The 23,597-nt window shown below is 38.3% G+C and overlaps 1 protein-coding gene across 3 annotated transcripts in view; it reads right to left on the reverse strand.

The window, feature by feature from the left end:
* Positions 1–9,908, reverse strand: part of MAK (male germ cell associated kinase) — a 45,971-nt gene extending 36,063 nt beyond the window's left edge. For all 3 annotated transcript variants that reach the window (XM_067568364.1, XM_067568365.1, XM_067568363.1), the window contains exons 1-5: positions 9,741–9,908; positions 5,710–6,051; positions 2,343–2,397; positions 1,490–1,611; positions 692–771 (exon numbers count right to left, since the gene is read on the reverse strand). In XM_067568364.1, the coding sequence (XP_067424465.1) occupies positions 692–771; positions 1,490–1,611; positions 2,343–2,397; positions 5,710–5,810 (358 nt within the window). In that variant the 5' untranslated portion in view covers positions 5,811–6,051; positions 9,741–9,908. The remainder of the gene's footprint in view (positions 1–691; positions 772–1,489; positions 1,612–2,342; positions 2,398–5,709; positions 6,052–9,740) is intronic.
* Between the last annotated feature and the right edge of the window lie 13,689 nt (positions 9,909–23,597).

Consider the following 23,597-nt stretch of genomic DNA (forward strand, 5'->3'; position numbering starts at 1 on the left):
CAGGAGAGTAGGATGATACTTTTTAACATAAAGGGGCTTGATAATAGTATTTCAAAATGCGGTTTACAAGATGCATTACACACCAGAATAAATTAAATGGAATATTTTGTTAAATTTGGTAAGTTCTGAAAGATATGGTATATCCACAGCGTCTTCAGTTAGCTGTGGTGGATCATACCTGCTGGATTTCATGCAATACACAGGTTCAGTTTGTATTTTAGTGAACAAATTATTTCAACATTTTTGTAGATATTACACTACTTTATTTTGATATCTTAAAGATAAATAAAACTGCACTCTGCACAGAATCAATTGTTTCCAAACATACCCTCTTGAGGAAAATAAGAAATGCACAGTATAGCACAGCATGCAACTTTCTTCAGAATCAAAATAATCTTTGATCTAGGGCTGAAAGCATACTAAACAGTCTCTAAACAAAAAGTATTGATGCTTTCAGAAAAGAGCCTCCAATTACAGAAGAACCAAATATAATTTAAAAATCCAGATGGCCATGGTTTTCTTAAGATGTCTTAAAGATGTGCTAACATATGGCAGCTACATACTTTCTATAATACTATAACAATCTATTTAACCTGTAACCCCAGCCATAAATTTTTTTCTATGATTACCATGCATTATCTTCTTTCTCAAAAGAGGGCTGCTGTACAGTTAAATTCTAAAAGAAACCTACCGTGCTTATGGATAAAAGCTAGCCCTTGTAATATTTGATACATAATGTTTCTGATGACTGACTCAGGGAACAACTTGTTTCTGCAAAGAAACAAATTAATATAACATATTTAACTCCTTCAAGCAATTTTTATATAGTTTCTCTTTCCTGTAATGGATAACATTTTCAGCATTTTACAAAATACACTATGTGAAGCAACCAAACCTCAAGGGCAAAATAACAGCAAAATTTTTATATTAAAAATCTAGGGCCTCATATGGAGTTCCATATTCAAGTAAAACTCTCTGATTGCAAAGGGTATTTTGTCTGCATAAAGACTGAAAGATCAAGTTCCAAGTCTGTATAAAAACTTCTTTGCCTTATCTCTCTCTTGTATACACACAACCCCACTCAAGCCAAACCCAACAATATAGGCAGTTTGTGAAATATTAGTCTAGTCCTTCATACATTAAGGGGCTTGAGAAAATTGCTTTCACAAATTCCTGCATGGCAGACTACATACCCAATGCATGTGATTATCTCAGAATTCTCATCTGGTTGGGTTAGTCCAGATATACTGAAAGGTGAATAATTCATAATTCTGTCCTCAGATACACAGGCACAACTTCCATTGACTTCAGTGGGGTTGCACCAGTGACATAAAGGACAGAATGTAGTTTCAAATGACTAAAAGCTTGATTCTATTAAGTATGGAATGAGTCAAAACAGAAAATTTTAATGCTGCTCAAGGTATCAATAGAACTCATTAAAAAATTGCAAACATGACATTCCACTGTATATTTTACAAATGAAACATACCTGTCCTTCATTAACTGATAGAGATTTTCCTTCATATATTCAAACACGAAATAAAGGTGGTCATTTTCTCTGATAACTTCTTTCAGTTTTATCACATTGGCATGATTCAGTTTCTTAAGAGACTGCAATAGAGCAAAATGTGTATTCAAATTATAACAGCGACTTTGGTTCTCCAGAGTTAAAATAAAGCTATGCCTAAAGTTTTGTAAATTCTAGATTAGAAATAGTTCTTAGGAAAACACAGTGTATCGTGTCTATTTTTCTGTGCTTCTTCTGAATATGTTATTGCAGTCCGCCACATGAATGTAACATTTATAAAGGAATAAATCTTCAGGGACAAATTTCCAAAGAGTATCCAGATTAACCCAAATTAAATAATTTGCATGCATAAATCCAACATTTTTCAATTAGGCACTCAGTTATCTATAATTTGCATGTAAAAAAGACAATGCCAATCAACAGAAAACCTACAGTAAATTAATACTTTAAATTATAAGCACAACCCAAATTCATTTACATTCAAGAGAAATGAATACGACTCAGATGAAAGCACTAAATGGAAGAGCCTTCCATATCATATAAATATCAGAAATCACAAGATATAGAATTTTCAGCTCCACCATTAATCAGTTCACTACGTTGCTTTATACAGTGTTTAATTTAAAATATTATGTTACATTTGTGGATGTTAAAGCCTCAGAAAAACAAATTATCAATTGGGAGATTAAGCCTTCCTTCTAGCTCCCTAATAATCTGGTTTTATATTTAGGACTAACCAAGGCATAAATTTAAACAAGAAGATAAAAAAACAACATTCAGTATATATGAAAAACATTAATACTATGAGTTTTACCTTGACTTCTCTCAAATTCATACATTCATCCCAAGAATAGAACTTCCTTTTCATCCTGAAATAAAACCCAGAAAATACAGTGAACAAAATGAACAATATATACAAATAAAAAATATTCTTAGAACCAAGAAAGATCCAGAATCTGTCATTTTTCAGCAGCATAACAATTAAATTCTATTTGCAATGTTTCAAACATATTTTAGTAAATATGAATTAAATTATTAACTTTAGTTGAATTTTATATTTTTAATTTTGCCAAAATTTTGAAAACAATGTATGATATTTAACCACTACACACAGTTTTTAAAAGGTAGCTAGCCATATAGACCATGGTATCCCAAGTAGTTCTATAAATATCAGCAAGCATGATAAATATCAGCATGACCCAGTGGATAAGACATGGATCTGGGAATTTGAAGTAGGGAAGGTCACTTAGGGTATGGTTTACGCTGCAAGTGAAGGTGCTATTGTAGCATGGATAGGCATACCAATGCTAGCAACAATCTAGATAGAGTAGGTAATGATAGTGGTGTGTAGACATGGTGGCACGGATTTTGGCTGGGCTAACTGCCTGAGTACTAGCCTGCTGGGGAGCCTAACTACATACTCAGGTTGCTAAAAGTTATGTACAGCCAAACCCCACTAGAATCCAAACATCAGACTTTATTTTGCTCCCCCAGAAGTCAAACTCCTACTGACTTATTCAGAGATTCTAAGGCCAGACGCAACCATTGTGATCATTTAGTCTGATCCCCTTTAACACAAAACATAAAACTTCTCCAAAATAATTCCTAGAGCAGGTCTTTAAGAAAAGCATCCAATCTCGATTTTAAAATTGCTAGTGATGGAGAATCCACCACAACACAGGGCAAACTGATCCAATGATTAATTACTCTCACTGTTAAATTCAGACTGGAAAAAAAGGCATACATTTTTATCTAGCTTCAACTTCCAACCATTGGATTGTGTTATAAATTCCTTTGTTAGACTGCAGAGCCCATTACTAAATATTTATTCCCCATGTAGGTACTTATAGACTGTAATCAAGTCACCCTTTAATCTTCTCTTTGTTAAGCTAAATAGATTAAAAAAGATCAATCTATCACTATAAGGAATGTTTTTAATCCTTTAATCATTCTCATGGCTCTTCTTTGAGCCCTCTCCAATTTATCAACAACCTTCTTCAATTTCAGACACCAGAAATGGACACACTATTCCAGCTGCAGTCACACCAGTGCCAAATACAGCGGTAAAAGAACCTTCCTACTCCTACTCGAGATTCCTGTTTATGTATCCAAGGATCATATTAGCTCTTTTGGCCATAGCAGCACACTGGGAGCTCATGTTCAGCTGATTATTCACCACAACCCCCAAATCTTTTTCAGAGACACTGCTTCCCAGCATCAAGTCCCCCATCCTATAGGTACGGCCAACCTTCTTTATTCCTAGATGTATACCTTTACATTTAGCTACATTAAAATGCATATTGTTTGCTTGTGCCAAATTATCAAGCCTTTCCCAGTTTACCAAGTTTATCAAGCCTTTGAAAACAAAGCCAAATCCCAAAGGAGGGAGGGAGTTGTAAGTTCTATAGTATAAGGGCTGTATTAAAACAGGTTGGGAAAGTTACATGGGCCCACAATGTGTTTCTTCCTTTAAAAAGGGGACTGCTTTGGTGTTGAGCTTTCACAAGTCAGAAGATCCCAGAAAACCTTAAAGTTACATTTATTATTTAGATTCCCTGATGACAAGCAGCTATGCTAGAGGGGATTGTGTAGCAAAGCAAACAGTCAGGAATATATTGCTTACAGTAATCTACTACAGCATCTAATGAGACATGGAATGCATCTGTTCTACCATTTCTAAAGTACAAGTAGTGAAAGCAAAATTAAAATGTAATGGAGTTAGACCTCATTCTTGCACAACAAATTTAAATTCTTAGGAACAAAGAGACTTCTTGTTCTATGATGAGCCAGGTTAAAGTAATTTCTTTTTATGTGTATATGGACAAAGTGGTAGTCAAGCAGGACACAAGTGTTGCAACATGCTCTGGAGTATTTCTCTGAAACTGAAACCCATGGAGGAGCCATACTGGGCCAGAGCCTAGGGTCAGTGGGAATAGTAACTGTTTTCATATGCTCCCTGGATCATTTGCCCTATATCTTGCACAGATTACTCAATCCCAGAAATTAGAAACAACTCCCCTCCTCCGATGGAATAATTTGCCCCAAAAACTCTATATGGGATCATGTCTAGGTGACAATACAAGCCCTCAATATAGTTGCTTTTGTAGACCTATTTTATGCCCATCTGCAGAAAACAAAACTGATATAGTGTGAACCTCTTGTTAAGAATTTAAGGATTTAGGAGCGACTGGGAGCTTTAAGACTTTAAGAAGAGATTTAAAACCAAACTGTCACCTTACTTATTTACTTACTTACCTAGGTACTTATACATTGCTCCTTATTACAGTAACTTACTTACAAGTGCTAAGGCAGGTGTATAAAGATCTTTGTTTCTCTCTTCATCTGCCAGTTAAGAAGTAATTTATCTGTTTTTATAGTAGTTAACATATTTATTGTGGAAGACCATGTGTAAGAAACAAATTTTCCATTTCAATCTGGAGGCTTGTGGCTATTTCAATCTCTACTGACCCCGAGTTGCACCATCACAGGTCAGCTGTCAATGAAGTTCTTTTACCCAAACTCACAGGTCCCACTCTTGAAACAAACAGTTTAGGTTTTCCCAGAGGAACATAGGTATCATGGGAATTCAATTTGTAAACATGAGAAGAATTTGGTGGGCACTTTAAAGAATCTCACATAGTACCAAAAAGCATATTATGGTCACCTTTAAATTTCTGCATATACTATATGCAAGAAATTAATTACTGTGGTATTCAGGGCATTATCTGTAACAAATATAACCACTGGTCCAGCAGCTTTTCCTAAATTATCAACTGTAGGCCAAATTCTGTCCACTGACTTCTATGGGGTGAAAGATCACACATATATTATATTCTTCTGAAGTTCTTTCAGGAGAAAAAAAAAAACAGTTGATTGATTAAAGTTATTTCAGGAGAAAAAACACAGGTGATAGATTTTTAAATCACATTCTGGTTTTGTTCAGAGGCCATATCCTTGGCTGGTGCAACTCAATTGAATTCCATGGAAACACCGTGTTTTACCAGCTGAGAATGTGGCCTGATATCATCAAATTAGACATCTAAAGGAACACACAACCTTTGTTTTTAAGACGTTAGCTTACCTGAAAAACTGTCTAAATTATTTTCTTGCACATAAATAGCATAGTATAAAAGATTTACAATCTTAAGTATTTATGAGTATGTTTACTCACTCTCACATACCTTTTGATAGCCACAAGCTCGCCTGACTCATTACTCTTCCCCATAAGTACGCTGCCATAGGTGCCATCGCCAAGTTGTTTCATGGTTGTGTAACGGTTCATTTTGTAAGACCACGATTACTGAAAGTCTTGAAAACTTTAAATGTCTCCTTTTATTATAGGACTTCTACACTCAATTTTTTGTTAAGACAAATTTTTGTTTTCCCAGAATGTTGTTATATCAGTGGGTTGTTTGCCATATTTGATTAAGACATTCAGTCGTCTTCCCCAGGATTATAGCCACTTTGAGATCCAGAAATAAAGCAACAAGGAAGGGAATAATGCAGCCATTCTTACATATGTCCTTAAGAAAAAAGGGTGAAAAAAAAGGTGACTTAACATTAATTTATTCTAGGAAAAATACATTATATTACTCATATCTAACAAGAATAAAGCCTTTTATATTAATGTTTTCTCTGTATAATGGAACATGTCAAAACAACCAGGTTTTTTTTCATAATGCTGCCATACGGAATAAAGATGCAGATCTAAACTGAATATATTCTACAAGCATCAGGCAACTTGCTACATCCATGTGGCATTCCTGTAAAATGTTAGAATTCACCCCATGTCACTGAAGAGAGCACCAGGAGCTAACAATCCAGCATGAATATGATATCCCAGTGTAGGTGTATTCTGCTGCTTAGCAGACACATCCTACCCTGCAGTTGGCTAGCACATACTCCTGTCTGCAGGATGTGCTTACTTGAGACACAGCCTCCTTCCAGAAGCAGCAACATGTCCCACCACTCAGCAATACCTCTGTCATCAGTGAGGAATCCTGCACTGGTTGTCATAATGCCAGTAGCAGATGACCCATTGGGCAGTCTTTGCTTATTTCCTGTGCACTGGCCCTCCACCAATTTGGCTACAAAGATTATAAAGTAATAGTTTTGCCCTTCACTGAAATACAGCCACCTCTGTGGTGAAATGAGATAATTGTTTAATATTGCCCAGCAAAAATTCATTTAGCTTCTCTGCAATAGCCTTATCTTCCTTGAGCGTTCCTTTAGCATCTTGATCATCCAATGGCCCCATTGGTTGTTTAGCAGGCTTCCTGCTTCTAATGTAATTAATTTTTTTGCTGTTATGTTTTGTGTCTTTGGCTAGCTGTTCTTCAAATCTTTTTCTGGCCTTCCTAATTATATTTTTATACTTCACTTGCCAGAGTTTATGCTCCTTTCTATTTTCCTCTATAGGATTTAACTTCCACTTTTTAAAGGATGTCTTTTTGCCTCTAATTGCTTCTTTTACTTTGTGATTTAGCCATGCTGGCACTTCTTTGGTCCTTTTACGATGTTTTTTAATTTTGGGTATACATTTAATCTGAGCCTTTATCATGATGTTTTTAAAAAGTTTTCATGCAGTTTCCAGGCATTACAATTTTGGGATTGCACTTTCTGAAATTAAATGCTAGCATGTTGGGCTGCTTTGGTGTGTGCCCCCCGGCATGTTCAATTTTATTATATTATGGTCACTATTACCAAACAGTTCTGCTATATTCACCTCTTGGACCAGAGCTTGTGTTCTCACTTAGGTCTAACGCAAGAATTGCCTCTCCTCTTGTGGGTTCCAGGACTAGCTGCTCCAAGAAGCAGTCATTTAAGATGTTAAGAAACACTCTAATATCTGTCCATTACAATAATTTTAGCTAGGTAAAAAACAATTCAAATACAAATGTCTTTGTTTTGTTTTAAGGTTAACAGTTCTGTTTACCAAGAGGGTACTCCTATTGGCACAGTGATTCATTCATTCTGCCCACACATTTTGGAGCATCACCTATGAGTATCCAGCTGAAAGAAGAAAGCCTATTGTAAACAACAGATTGTTTCTTATTCTTTGTGACACACTGCCAATAATCTCTTCACATAGTATTAAGGAAGGATTAAAACAGAGGACAAATGGAGGGCAAAGTGCAATAGCTTGGAAGCTCTAATAGTCTGCCTAAATTTGTAGAATCGGAGCAACTTTTAAAGTATATTTTCACATTTGCAGCATTACCATCTTCTTATTTTATTTAAGCAATAGTAACAGTCAGTAATGCCATCACTGATTTTAAAATGTCTATTTTAAAATATCCATTCGGTAACAGCAAATTACTAAAGTCCCTGAGGTATACTTTTAACACATTTCTAAGGAACAGATTCAACAGCTGCATGCAAAACAAGCTACCCAAACCCTAAAATACAAAAATTACGAACAAACCAGAAAACACAATCCACTAAGGAGCCACCATGCAGATAAATAAAATACTTAGAGCCTAATTTTGCCAACCCTATTTACACTGATTATTGAAATCAATGGGACTATTCAAGGAGCAAGGCACTACCCAAAATGAGTAAGGCTGGCAGGATTGGGCCCTAAATGATCCTGTTATATTAAAAATGTTTATTAATAAAATGTTAGCAATACTTTTAAAGATAAAACACATTTTTAAAACAGCCCTGTCTTTGAAAGACATCTGTGTATTTAGTATACAATGTGATTAAAATGGATAGTAACCAAGTTCTAAGATGTGTGCATACACTTTGGATTGTGAACACTTTATTGAAACTGTAGAATCTCATAAGGCACCAGCATAGAGCATTTAGGGCTCAATTCTGGCAGCCTTACTCATCTATTGGAGCACTCTTCAGACTAACTGCCTACCAACAAGGATTCAGAGTCAGGCCCATAATAAATATTTGTTTGTATACATATTATAATAAGGAGATTAATTTACTTTTTTAAAAGATTTGGTACATTGTTTTATTTTTATATTGTTGGCTCTCAGGATAATACATATTTTCCTCTTTAGAATTAAGCTGCATGCTCATCTTGAAAATGAGGCCACAAGTCTCATCTGTTCAAGATGTGAAACTCAAGATTTTGACTTGAAGTTTTATCTTAGTTCTCACAGATAAAAATCAGACTCTCCTCATTAATAATGATCATTTCAAGATTATCAGAACCTGTCTGGGCCAGCTCTTACAGGAGCCAGTGGGAGCAAGACTGCGCTCCCAGTGTGTTGCATCTTTATCTGAACAGAATTAGAACATGGCCCTAATTCTCCAGTCATGTACTCTAGAGTAAAAACAGGAGTAACTCCACCGGTATTAACTTTGTAAGGAAGTGGAGAATCAGGCTCTCTGATAAACAATACCAGGAGGGTTTGCAGACGTTATGATCATTCCTTTTAGAGTCTGTCAATCTACAGTCATTACCCAGACAAAATTCCCACTTGAACTTAGTAGCTGTCAGTGGAAGGGGTTTTGCCTGAGAGGAAGGACTGCAGTATGAACGATGTGGGAAGTTATCCTCACATTGCCTTTTTTATGGTTTACTTTTACAGGAGTTGGCTGTAACATTCAGAGGCGGCGGCTGCTGCTTTGTTAGCTGAGCGGTGGTGGCCAAGGTAGGGAACAGAACTCTGAAGTCTCTCCTTCATATGGAAGGAGTAGCCTTCGTTTCCGGACTAACTTCAGGGAGGCGTTTACATTCACTCCCTTCGGGGATGCGGTGCGTATGTCAAAGGAGGCATTTAAAGCCTTCCTCATACATGGGATGAGCGCTCCTTCGGTCCAACAGCCGCGGCTGGAGAGAGACAGATTCCAGGCTGCGTTAGGAAATGAGCAAAAAGGCAGGGAGTGGCTCTCCTTTAAAGCCAAACTGCACTGGGGGGCACAGACAGACCATGTATCTGGGGGGGGGGGGGAAGGGGAGAGAGGTCCCCCCCCAATACAAAGAACAAGAAGTCGTGCTGGAGAACACATGCCCATCGCTGCTGCCCCCTCCACCGGCTGAGTCGGGGCAACCCCACCTCGTCAGCCCCCCGTCATCCCCCCAGCCCCCCACTCTAGTCCCCCGACAGCCCCCCCCGCCATCCCCCCCGCTCTAGCCCCCCGTCATCCCCCCAGCCCCCCACTCTAGTCCCCCGCCATCCCCCCCGCTCTAGCCCCCCGTCATCTCCCCGAGCCCCCTCCCCATCATCTCCCCCTTCCACCCCACACTCACGGCTGCGCTCCGGGCCGCTGGGGCTGGTGCCGGGGCCGCCCCCCTCGGGCCCCTCTGTCGCGCGGCGCATCCCGAGCTGGAACTGTCACCGCCGCCGCCTCTGCCCGAAGAATCCGGCCGGGGTGGGGTGGGATTCGCGTCTCCTAGGCGACGGCGGGGGGACGCGTGCGGGAGGTAGGGAGGGGCGGGGCAAGGGCCAAGGCGAGGCGAGGCGAACCCGCCCAGCTTCCGCCAGCGCCGCGGCCGGGCCCGAGGCCACGCGCTGATCACTGGACTCGACGCGGCAGGCCCCGGGCTGCCCCGCCCACTGGGGAGGGAGTCAAACTCCGCCCCCTTGTATTAGCGCAGCGCCCCCTTGCGGCGGCGCTCTGTAGCAGCAGCTGTTTTGCACCTGAATTACAGCCAGCGCCGGGGCGGCTTTACTGCCTGGTGCGCTGGCGGAGTGTCTCACTGCATAGCTTTTCCATGGCCATGGGGGAGGGTGGCCTGCAGTCGCCGGCAAGGGGCTCAATGGTGGAGAAGAAAACCCACCTCCATGAACAAAGAGCCAAGCTTACACCCCCTGGGTGGGACTTTTTGTTGCAATAACTGAAACCCAAATGCCTTACGCCGGGGCCACTCAAACTTTTTTTTGCTGCGCTCCCACCTTGAAAATATTTCAGGCTGTGATGACCTCCCCCCCAAAAGTGATAGCAAGTTCCTGAGCATGTTCATAGAAGCACTAAATCATTATCTCTGCAGTCCAAGGCACTGAATGAAGCCCTTAGTAGCTTCTCTATGCTGCCCAGCTTGGAGATCAGCTCACTCACACAGCCACAAGTGTTTCGTCCATCTGTGGGGCATTGCTAGCACACTCCACTACGGGTGCCTACCTGCTTTCTTGACCGGGGCGTTTAAGAGCCTGCAGAGGCTTCAGCTCTAGCTTCTTCTCTCTTTGGCCTCCTCCATCTCTACTTCATGCTTTTTGCTGCTGATTTGAAATAAAGGTGAAACCCTGTCCTATCTTAGGTGTATGATATTGCCACCCTTACTCCTGTGCTGCTGCTGGCAGTAGTACCACCTTCAAAGCTGGGCAGGTGGGAGCAGCAGCTCTTGGCCAGGTTGCCCAGCTCTGCAGGCCATGCTGCCATGAGCAGAAGTAAGGGTGGCATGGCAACCCTCCTAACAATAGTCTTGTGACCCTCTTTTGGATTAGGAGTCAAGATTCCCCATTTGAGAAACACTGCCTTAGGCTACAGAGCAGGAGACTCAGAAACCCCCTTTTCCACTCCCTCTACACCATAGCCTTAAAGGTTGAAATCCATAAGCGCTCTCATACAACCCAAGAAAGCATTTGCTAAGCCCCATGGAAGTCAAGCACACACTTAACTGCTTTCCTTGGTAGGCATGGGCATAAGCAGGTTTTAAAGGGCTTTCCTGCATTGTGGCCTTTTTTCAGGAAGAAGAATTATCCAGCACCTTCCAGTTTGGAAGACTTTCATAATAGTTCAATCTGGGGGCTCCTGCTAAAAGAGTTCAAATGGGAAACTTCAGTGGCATGATTGTGGAAGGTAATGAACATGAACAAGCCCCACTGCAGTTAACGAGGTGCAAGTGCTCAGCAGCAGGCTTTCACATAGTTGGTTTTTCCTTACAGAGGGCGGGTTCCTACTCCCATTGATTGACACAGCTGTGTAGTTGTTTATATGTTGGTAGTACTGACCATTCCGATTTCCAGCAGTCTACTGACAAAGTTGCCATTTTTGAGACAGACTGATGCAGCATGTTACAGCAATCAAACACTCAGATGGAAACTTTATTTTTATTACTTACTGTATTTGTACTGCAACTGCGGCTAGAAGGCTAAGTGATGGATCAAGACCCATTGTGAGGTGCTGTATAAATGTAAAATAAATTACTCTCGCTGTGTTTTGTTATGTCACTTAATCTAAATTATGTCAAATAATTTAGATTAAGAGACATATAATCAATGGACAAAATATATAGTTGCTCTTTGTGCCTAGAAAAATGTAGTAGAAATCAGCAGGAAGTGAGGATGCTTGCTGCCTCACAGATTTGGGTCCAAACAGCTTGATCCTGCTTGTCTTGCACAAGTAGTGTCATTAATTTAAATGGGACCACCACTGTAATCCAGCAAGCCATATTCACACCTTAATTTGTAAAATGAGACTGTAGAAGTAGTCAACAATTTTGTTAATTTAGAAGATGAAATGCGTGCTGTCTGGAATTTTCTCTCTTTTCCCCAGTGTTTTGTCCAAATTAAGACAAGTTTAACTATCCATATCCACAACAAAAAGAGTGCCTGATCTGCAATGTATTCTAAAATGCCCATGACTGGTATAATGATGCCAAGTGTAAGAAGTGATAAAACAGGACTTTAAAAGTTACACTGGTGTGGAAAAAAAAGTTGTTTAGTGATTTTAACATCACAAATTAGCCCTAATTAACATGAGCACTGTTGGAGACAGATGCTTGTTAATAAAATCAATCAGATTTCCCATCTGATTGTAATATAACCCCTACCTGATCCTTTGGATTTTTTAAAGAAGTAAATAAATATACACTGCATTATATTATCACAAGACAAAGCATAAAAAGTAATACAGTAGAACCTCAGAGTTACGAACACCATAATTATAAACTGACCAGTCAACTGCACACCTCATTTGGAACTGGAAGTATGCAATCAGGCAGTAGCAGAGACAAAAATAAATAAATAAAGGAAATACAGCACAGTACAGTGTTAAATGTAAGCCACCAGGGAAAAAAAAGGAAAGTTTTAAAAAAGATTGGATAAGGTAAGGAAACTGTTTCTGTTCTTGTTTCTTTTAAATGATTCGTTAGAAGCAGCATCTAAATGGATGGTTAAAAAGCAACATTTTTCTTCTGATAGTAAAGTTTTAAAGTTGTATTAAGTCAATGTTCATTTGTAAACTTTTGAAAGAACTATAACATTTTGTTCAGCATTACAAACATTTCAGAGTTACAAACAACCTCCAGTCCTGAGGTGTTCATAACTCTGGGGTTCTACTGTACTGACCTTTTAAATAGCCCTGTACAGACTGTCACTAATTAATCCTCAAAACACAGTTGAGGTTAAGTATGTCAATTTTACACACAGAAGCAGTGGAGGGAGAGGGCCAAATTCATTCCTGGTGCAACCCATTGAATTCATCAAGGGTGACTTTGCCCAAGGCTTCTGAGAGAAACAGCGCTTAATTTGAATTGTAATTTAGGAATACCTGAATCCTTATCCTGTGCACAGAACACCAGGTTACTTAGCTTGATGGTCTCTCCATCTGTGACCGGTTTGTGGGCTAATATTTACTCATGCAAATAATAAACACCTCCTCCCAGCCCAGATAACTGGTAGGATTATTCATATGTTTAAGTGCAACTTCACATTAAGGTTACATAATTGGGATCTCAGTTTGTTAAATGTCTGAGGTGTACATTACTTATTTGGGTATTCCCTTACAGGTAATTTCTTTTAATCCATCCTGCTCTGAGATTAAAACCATATAAATGTAGTGTCTGTCATCCTACAGAAGTCAATGCAAAAAACAATGGGATTATTCACATGAGTAAAGTTATACATGTGTGTTTGCAAGACTGAATCCTCACTGTAATATTTTTAAAAGTTTGCAGCTATCAAGGGTTTGAAGTTTTTTCCTTTAGACTATTGCAATGTATGGATCTAGCCACTGGGAGGTGTAGGCTTCCATCTCTATTGTATATCTGCCCTGGACATTTGTTTTTCATTTTATAGCACTCATTAACATCAAACCCCTTTTATAAATGGCCTTCAAATGTATTACAAAAATGTGCATTTTAATATTCAGGTGTTTTGTAAATAGCTAAAATGGGCATAACTGTGGATAGACCTATTGGTATGAAAAAATCAGTTTCTCAGTTTTAGGTCTTTGTACTAATACAACATATACTCTGCTCATTTATAGTAGGATCCATTTGTATGTTTACTGTGAGGATGTGCAATCAAAAGAATAATTTAAAAGGATTTGAGAATTATGAAAGAGGCTTATTTGAGGTGATACAAAATTACTAGAGACTTGTCTAATATCTATAGTTTTTCATGTTGATCTAGTTGTTACAGTGTGCATATACCTTAATATATTATTCTTGGTCATTCAAATTTGATCTAGTGTAAGTAAAACTAAGAGACAAGAATAAATTTGGTACTCTCAACCTAGCATCTCAATATCGTCATGCTTGCTTTACATAACTATGACACAGTTTGATAGTTTCTACTCAGAGAGGCCCACGGTCTGCAATCCCAGGCACGTTTTAGGTCACGATTGTTACACATTTTTACAGCTATACAGGGAACTTTGCATAGCAGCTAGTTCTAACCATTATTTATATGTTTTCATAAATAATGTATTAATTTAAAATATAACCAGCAGCATACAAAACTAGTTCATCTTTTACAAATGGTCTCTGGTTTACCCATGGAGAGGAAAAGTGATAGAGGAATACAGCACAGGATTGTGTTTTACAGACCCAGCAGTTTTATTGCAAAAGATATCATCTATTAGGTTTGGGCCCAAAATTTAGTTTTGGTAAAGCAAGGGCCCAATCATATGAGGTACTGAACACACTCAGCTCTTCAGAGTTAGTTGAGTGCAATCAGTATCTTGAAGAACTGAAATGCTTCTTTGATTTATTTAAAGAACAATAACAACAATTTAAAAACACCTAGGTTTATAAAATATAATGAACTTGTCTTCAGAAGAAAACAAATATATTTTTAATCCATGTGATGCTAACCTGTGTTAATTAAGCTATGTTAAAATCCTAGTTAAGACAAGAAAGTTGTAGGTGAGATCTTCACTGACAAAATAGATGTGTTTTGACAGAGGGATATCCTGCTGCAAAAAACATAGTGGACACAAGGCACTGTAGTTTTGCTGCAAGACCAACTGGGTCTGCACTAGCTGGGGTTATAGTGTTGGTCTTGCCTAACTACCTCAGGATGAGCACCACAAGTACCTTGTCTCTACTTAGAATTTTACAGCTAAATAACTACTGCATGTTTTTTATCTTGCTGTTTAAAAAAAAAAAAAAGAACTTTTTGTCAGTGAAGACAAAACTTTAGTACTAACATGTGTTAGCTAGTCAAGGCAAACCCATAGGGAAGCAAAAGTTTACCTCAACCAACACATTAGAACTACAATTGCCTTATCTTCATTACAATTTAATATGTGTTAGTTAACACACAGATTAAAGATACACCTTTTTCCATGATGATCCTATGTTTCTCATTTCTGCCTCTGTATCTGACGAAGTGAGCTGAGCCTCACGAAAGCTTATGCCTGGTAAAATTAAATTTGTTAGTCTTTAAAGTACCACAGAACTCTCATTGTTTTTACCTTTTTCCTAGTAAAGATTTGAGGCTCTTCAAATCCCACTAACTTGGGAATGGAAGTTGAGGGAGCTCCACAGTTCATAGTACGTGCCCATTACTTTTCAGGACTGGACACTTGCTCTCCATTTTGTAAGATGTGCAGTGAATGAAGGAAAACTTTGCAGAAGTCCTGCCTCAGTCTCTATGTATGTTTCACCAGATGAAACCGGCAGGAGTTTTGTGCTGCAGACTTCCTAAACTGGATTGGAAAAAGAGCTCTCTCCTATTGGTTTCAAAAGGTGTGTAGGGTGTAATGTTCCAGTGGTGACCAGCCAATAGTTCCACATAGGAAATTTCTTTTTTCTTAGTATACACCCTAAGAAATATTATGTTTCTTTGAGAAATAGTATGTGATTGTGTAATTGAGGACTGTATCATAATGCATATGCACTAAGAGGAAGAATTAAGGTTGCAGCTGAAGAGAGCTTTCAGTGATTCCACTCTGAACCTTAGCATGCTGATAAACTGGAAAGGGTTCAAAGAAGAGTCATGAGAACGAGTAAAGGATCAGAAAACGTGCTTTAGAGTGATAGACTCAAAGAGCTTAACAAGGAGAAGATTAAGGGGTAACTTGATAACAGTATGAAAGTACCTACATGGGAAACAAGTATTTAATAATGGGCTCTGCAATCTAGTAGAGAAAGGTATAACATGAGTCAATGGCTGGAAGTTGACACTAGACAGATTCAATCTGGAAATAAATTGTAAATTTTTAATGGAGAAATTAATCATTGGAACAATTTACCAGGAGTCAAGGTGGATTTTTCATCAATGACAATTTTAAAATCAAGAGTGGATGTTTTTTCTGCTCTAGGAATTATTTTGGGGAAGTTCTATTGCTTGTGTATACAGGAGATCAGACTGCCTATGTTATACGGGAGATCAGACTAGATTATCAAAGTGGTTCCTTCTGGCCTTGGAATCTAGGAATTATGGTGACAGGTGTTTGAAGTTTCTCACCGGTACAGTCATCATAGTGTGCCTTGTACTTTCTAAGATCAGTCCATTTGGGTCAGTTCTTTTAGAGAAGTATCATCAGGTCAGTTGCGTGCAGAAGAGGATTCCCCTGTAAATGTATACAGAGAAAGCTCTGAAAGAGGAGCAACTGATCCTCAGTTGGTGTAAATAAGAGTAGCTCAAATGAAGTCAATGTTGAGGGTCTAGCCTAGAGTTTTTTATTACACAGTCACATAGAAATCATAAGAAGTTAGTCATCTTGGTGCACATGAGTGCTATAATATAGGGAAATAATTTTCAAGCTAATATCTTTCTATTTTGGGGAGATAAGTTGTTTTTTTCATAGCATCCATCAGCATATCTGAGCTAATGTCAGAAAGTTAAGGTCATGTCACTCAAAGAAAGAAGCAGGCAGGCAGATGGCTCTGTAATAACTGAATGTTAGTATGATATATTCAGAAAAAACCTATACTTTTCCTGCAGTGGAGTTAATTACATAAAAAAGAAGCAAATCTTATTAGCTTTTATGAAATTATTGGCTGTACCATATATATCACACACAAGTCTCAATATAAATGATAAGTAGCATATTATAAACACACTAGGCCCCTAGAAGGCCAATTTTTTCTTTCTTCACTCTCTCTTTTACTTCTGTGTGATATTTTTGACTTTTATTTACCAATCGCTTTACTGAGGAGAGAAAGGAAGAAGGTTGTTTTAAAACTTTCAAAGTAAAGGGGTTCCAGTCCTTTGTACACAGCTGAAAGGTTAGAGGCTGGGAAAGTCATTACTACTTTACCTGTGCAGACAGATCAGGAGCACTCAATAAGAAGTAGTTTTAATTATTTTTGTTTTCATTCATTAACTGGATTGGTAATCTTATGATAGATGTAAACTGTGTTGACAGATTAATTGATTCCACATCAAGCCAACCATGTAGAACATTATGCTAAGGGAGTTAGTTTTCTGGAATCCAAAGGGATGGTTTGCTGAAAGTACAAGTAAACTACATCATTTTTTTTTTCTGAAATAGAATATGCCCATTCCTTTCATTGACTGAAAAACATTCAAAAATGTCCTGTTGGCAAAAACAGGTTCAAAGAGCAAGGTGAGGGTTAAAGCAATGACTTCCAAGTTAAAAATATAGCACTGCTAATATTATCTGCACAGGGACAAATTTAGGTCCTAATTCAGCAAAACATACTCTTAAGTCCATTCCTATTCAGCTAAGCACTTAATCAGGTGGCTAACTTGAAGTTGTTTGAGCCTCATTGACTTCAATGGGATTTAAGCACATGCTTAAAATTAAGCACATATTCATGTGCTCTGCTGAATAGGAAATGGATCTGATTTCAGTGAGGCCAATGGAAGTCCTACAAGTGTGCTGTGTTCATATGGTTAATTGCCAACTCATAGCTAGTACTGTCTCCTTTTCTCTGGATAATTTTTTAAAACATGTTGCCATACTTATAACTAAAGGATGCTTTTCAATTAGATGTTGGGGCCCGTTTCTCTCAGCATTTCTACAATGCTGTAATGCCACTCACCTCAGTAGAGTTAACTTCTGATTTATACCAGTGAGAGAGTAGAATCAGGCCCTTAATCAGGGTAAGATGATTTTTTTTTTGTTGGTTTGTTTGTTTAAATAAAAAGAAAGGAAAATAAACAGCAAGGAATCCAGGACAAAGAGGCCACTGGCAGATTGCTTATCATCAACACCGTGCAATATCCTGATTATAAGATCTATATCAGACACAATGACTGAACCAGCAGCTTCATGCCTCTTTAAGTATATTTTCCCCACTTCTTCTTTCTCATTAAGATAAAAATTCTCATGGAAAGGTACTCTCCTAAAATGTTATCTGACCATCCAATCTGTGATTGTTTGGGGACCTGCAGTACGCATAATAGGCTGAGCGTTTAATGTTCAGGACCTGCAAAGGAAAATTTGGAGTACAGTGTATAAGTTTTAGGAGAATCTATTTTTTTTAAAACTAGGTAGTTTGTGTGTTAGTTAAGATCATAGGACTGGGAGTTAGAAAACCTGAGTTCTATTATTGACTGTCAATGACTCCACTGCTGTAGAACTGACTAACTCAGTGTAAAGTCCTTACAGCACTTTACAAATCCTCTGATTTTGACCCCTTGGAATTGGGCCAAGTTAACTGAATTGTGTCACAAAGTTTAGGCCCCCCTGCTTTAACGTTACATAAATGGCTGATTCGTATGTATCACTTCTAGTTTTAGCTTTAATTTATAATGTATAAACACCCTGCATCAAGACTCATATATATATATATATTTTGCTGAATATTTACTTAATTAATTGAGCAACTAAAGATTTCAAATTATGAGAGATAAATCAATTTGAACAAGGTGAGCCCTGTTCTTTTTGGCCAAAAGTGCCTGGGAACAGTCTAGAGGTGAAACATAATTGCAATTTTTATCTGAACATATAAGATCAAATTAAATTTGAGTGTGTCTGTAGAATGGCACAGGGTGCTGAAAATAGGCTATGTGGGAGCTGTTAAAGAAGAGTATAGTTGTCTAAACCGGGCAGACTGCTGATTAAGGTCTGATCTTGTTTTAATTTGAATCAATAGGAGTGTTGCCACTAACATTACAGGCAACAGGATCAGTCTCATAATTTGTTACTGGAAATCCTTACTTTGTTTTAAAAGGCCAAGTATTTTGTAAATGAATTGGAAGTGGGTGCTTTATGATTCTTTAATACCCAATAGGGACCCCAAGAAAGCACAACAGTATTGTATTGGACTGGCATACAGCTGCAGCTTTTGATTTATGGTGTGTGACACTTTAAAAATACTTCTGAAGTGACCTTGACATTATTTTCCAGGCATGTACACAACAGATATAGGTCACTGATAGCTTTTGTTAGTCCGTCAGTGTTGGTTACTCACTTCTGATTCAGCAAAGTTTTGGTGTAACATTACTCAAGCCCAGGTCAGGACCAAGTGAGGCAGTCTTGTTTCCTGGCAGGCTGTCATGGGAAGTTCCTCAGGTTTCTTCTGTCTGAAGTGCAGTGGTCTAATAAAACATTTAACAAGTGCATAGGAATAAGTGCTGTCCTTAGTATCCCAGACTTCCATAAGAAATCTGACTGCTTTTCTGTATTTGATTTAACATAGCAGTAACAAATACGATAAAGCAAGTATTGCAATGAGAAATAAGGTGTAAGGAAATACAGAGAGACAGCTGGACAAGCAGATGTAAATTAAGGAACTATCAAATTGCGGACAGATAAATGGCAGACAGCTAAAAAGTGACAAATTTTCTAAGTGTTCATATACACATGCTAGAAGTTTAATGCTGAGATGTGTGATCTTGAATGCCTGGTATTAAATTAGGATATTTATATAATAGACATACATAAACTTGGTGGAATGATGATAATCAAGGGGACAAGGCAATGCCAGGGTACAAAATATATAGAAATGACAGAATAGATTGTGCTGGTCAGGGAGTGGCATAATATGTGAAAGAAAGCATAGAGTCAAATATAGTGCAAATCTTAAATGAACCAAACGGTATCATGGAGCCTCTATGGATTGAAATTCGGTCCTTGAATAATAAGAATATAGCAGCAGGGATATACTACTGACCACCTACCCATGATGGTGACTGTGAAATGCTCAGGGAGATTAGAGAATAAAAAACTCAATAATGATGGGGAATTTCAACTATCTCCATACTGACTGGGTATATGTCACCTCAGGATGGGATGCAGAGATAAAATTTCTTGATACCATAAAAGACTGTTTCTTGGAGCAGCTAGTTCTGGAACCCACAAGAGGAGAGGCAATTCTTAATTTTATCCTAAATGGAGTACAGTATCTAGTCCAAGAAGTGAATACAGCTGAACTGTTTGGTAATAGCAACCATAATATAATTAAATTTAACATCCCTAAGGGGTGGAGGGAGAACACCAAAGAAGACCACCACCATAGCATTTAATTTTCAGAAAGGAGAACTACACAAAAATGAGAAAGTAAGTTAAACAGAAATTAAAAGGTACAGTCCCAAAAATGAAATGCCTGCAAGCTGCATGGAAACTTTTAAAAAGCACCACAATAGAGGTTCAAATTAAATGTATGCCCCAAATTAAAAAACATAGTAAAAGGACCAAAAAAGTTCCAGCATGGCTAAACTATAAAGTAAAAGAAGCAGTTAGAGGCAAAAAGGCATCATTTAAAAATGAGAAGTTAAATCCTACTGAGGAAAATAGAAAGGAGAATGAACTCTGGCAAATCAAGTGTTAAAGTATAATTAGGAAGGCCAAAAAAGAATTTGAAGAACAACTAGTCAAAGACTCAAAAATTAACAGCAAAAAATGTTAAATACATCAGAAGCAGGAAACCTGCTAAACAATCAGTGGGGCCTCTGGACATTTGGGGTGCTAAAGGAGCTTTCAAAGAAGATACAGCCATTGTGGAGAAACTAAATGAATTATTTTATCAGTCTTCACTGCAGAGGATGAGAGGGAGATTCCTACATTCTACATCCTACATCCAGTAAGCCTAACTTCAGTACCAGGCAAATTGCTTGAAACTATAGTAAAGAACAGAATTATCAGACACATAGATTAACATGTTTTGTTGGATAAGAGTCAACATGTCTTTTGTAACAGGAATTTATCCCTCACCAATCTATTATAATTCCTTGAGGGAGTCAAAAAACGTACGGACAAGAGTGATCCAATGGATATAGTGTACTTAGACTTTCAGAAAACCTTTGACAAGGTCCCTCTCCAAAGGCTCTTAAGCAAAGTAAGCAGTAATGAGATAAGAGGGAAGGTCGTCTCCTGGATCAGTAACTGGTTAAAAGATAGGAAACAAAGAGTAGGAATAAATGGTCATTTTACAGAATGGAGAGAGGAAAATAGTGGTGTCCTGCAAGGGTCCGTACTGGGACCAGTGCTGTTCGACATATTCATAAATTATCTTGAAAAAAGGGTAAACAGTGAGATGGCAAAATTTGCAAACAATACAAAATTATTCATGATCGTTAAAGCCAAAGCAGACTGTGAAGTGTTTATTTATTCCTTCACATAACATAAGAAGTAGGGATCACTCAATTAAATTAACAGGCAGCAGGTTTACAACAAACTAAAGGAAGTATTTCTTCACATAACGCACAGTCAACCAGTGGAACTTATTGTCAGGGGAAGTTGTGAAAGAGCAAGATAAATTCATGGAGGATAGGTCCATCAATGGCTATTATCCAGGATGGTCAGGGATGCAGCTCCAGGCTCTGAGCATCCCTAACCTCTGTTTTTCAGAAGCTGGGAATGGACAACAGGGGATGTATCTCTCAATGATTGCCCTATTCTGTTCATTCCCTCTGAAACACCTGGCATTGGCCACTGTTGGAAGACCATTGGTCTGACCCAGTATGGCTGTTCTTATGTTATGTAAACTACATTTCAGACAGTGCACATTTTCTCTTGCACTAATGCTGATGCTTCCTATCCCTTAGCCCTCTGTTTTACTAGCACTGAGTGCCAGTATCACAAGTTCATGCCCAGTCCTCCATGTAAGCACTGTGTGGGAAATGCAGGATTAACAATACCTCTGTGCACAGCTAGTTTATTGTTTATTAATTAAATGCTCAAGACTAAAAGGCTCTGCTGACAAAGCTACAGAGAAAGGAAGCTGATTACAATTACAAGCTGATCATCTCCAGATTTTTTTCTGCATCATTAAGACTGTGAGATCAAGCATTTAAATAAACCCGAAAAGTCCAAAAGCAAAGGTTATATTTATTTACTTGTATTTCAGTAGCATCCACGATATGCTAGGTGCTGTCAGACACATAGGAAAACACAGTCCCTGATAAAATTGTTTATCTTTTAAGAAGACAAGCAATGGCTGAAGAGTGAGGAGAGTAGAATACAATTAAAATATGCCTTTAATATCTACAATATTTATATTATATTTTATATAAATACAACTACCCTACTGCCCCTTAACATCCATTGTTCTAGCCATTTTAACTCTATTGCACATATGTAACATTTTCTATTCCTTTTTAACTTTGTACATTTGTACATTTAATTCTTACTCTTATTACTTTGGGTTATTGATGCATATTGTAAAGTATATAACATTGCTGAGTTAAAGCAGCAAGAACAATCCTGGCTTTTGAAATTTTCTGACTTCTTTGCGTAGGATTTTACAACCTTAATGCTGCTTTAACACTAATTATTAAATATAAGAATATTTACATTTTAAACTACAAAGGAGTTATGCATACAGGAAAGAGGACATCCCCGCAGATAAGTTGTCCAAATTCAGGTCCTGATTCTGCAGAGAAAATGATGTGGGCAGACATGCAATTTGTAGGTTCAGGTTGTTAAGGCCATATACTACTTATTAAACACAGGGGAGCTCCACTGATAGCAAGAGGAGGGGTCCATGCAGTTCTAGGGCAGTATATGGTCTTTCTGTGTCTGGTCTAAAAAAAAGACATGACATTCTCTTACCTGTGCTGATTGGCCTCCTCAATCACAGTCTCTTCACCTCAGCCTCACTCCACACATGCCCCTCCAACCCCCTTTCCATTGTCTCTCCACTTATCTTATCGTAGTCTAACAACTCCCCCACCCATAAATAAATAGTCATACCATTAACACGGTGTTTGCTGCAAACTGATATGTTATGTGCTTTTCTCTTATCATGTGTTTGTCTTTTCTATTAGATCGTAAGCTCTTCAGGGTATAGATCCTGCCCACCTCTGTGTTTACGCAGTGCCTAGCACAATGGGACCCAGTTCTTGGTTAGTACCTAGGCACTCTTGTAATATCAATGATTAATAATATTGAAGTGATCTGGAACAAGGTCTGACTCTGATCTTGAATGGTAGTTTTACAGATGCAACAAATATAAGATCAGGCCAAGTTATCAATTACTTGTTTCTATTAATGTTTTGTGCTTTGGTGCCGGTTCTTAGCATTTCACATGTAAAAGGACAGAAAGGTCTCAGAGGCACTGTCCTTATTTATACCACATAGCAATACGACCACAAAATAGTGGGGCCAACAACATGTGCCAATCAGTTAGCACTTCATTTTGTCCTATAGACATAACAGAGGTAATGTGCTTTGCTCTCGCTATGAACCAGGACACTAAATGAAAGATAGCCTGGGACTAAGAGATCCATGAAGAGCAATGCACTTTATAACCCCTGCAAAAGGACCTGAGAAAGCATCTTCCTGCACCTGCTTCCCTACTCATTTTACACAAAAAATATGCACAGAGCCAACTGTTCTTATTTTCCATTGAAAGCCGTTGGTGACGCTTCTTTGCTAGTGATCTTTAAAGATATCAACACCTGCTCTCATGCCAACCTGTGTACTAGAAACCCAGCTCTTTACAGACTTGTCCTCCATTACTAGAGCTGTGTGAAACTCCGTGCAGGTTCTGCCCACTTTATTTGGTTTCTGTTTTTGTGAGTCT

The sequence above is a fragment of the Emydura macquarii genome, unplaced genomic scaffold, assembly GCF_026122565.2.
Source record: "Emydura macquarii macquarii isolate MOO-44397 ecotype Brisbane River unplaced genomic scaffold, CSIRO-AGI_Emac_v2 contig_2890, whole genome shotgun sequence".
NCBI classification, from domain to species: Eukaryota; Metazoa; Chordata; order Testudines; family Chelidae; genus Emydura; species Emydura macquarii.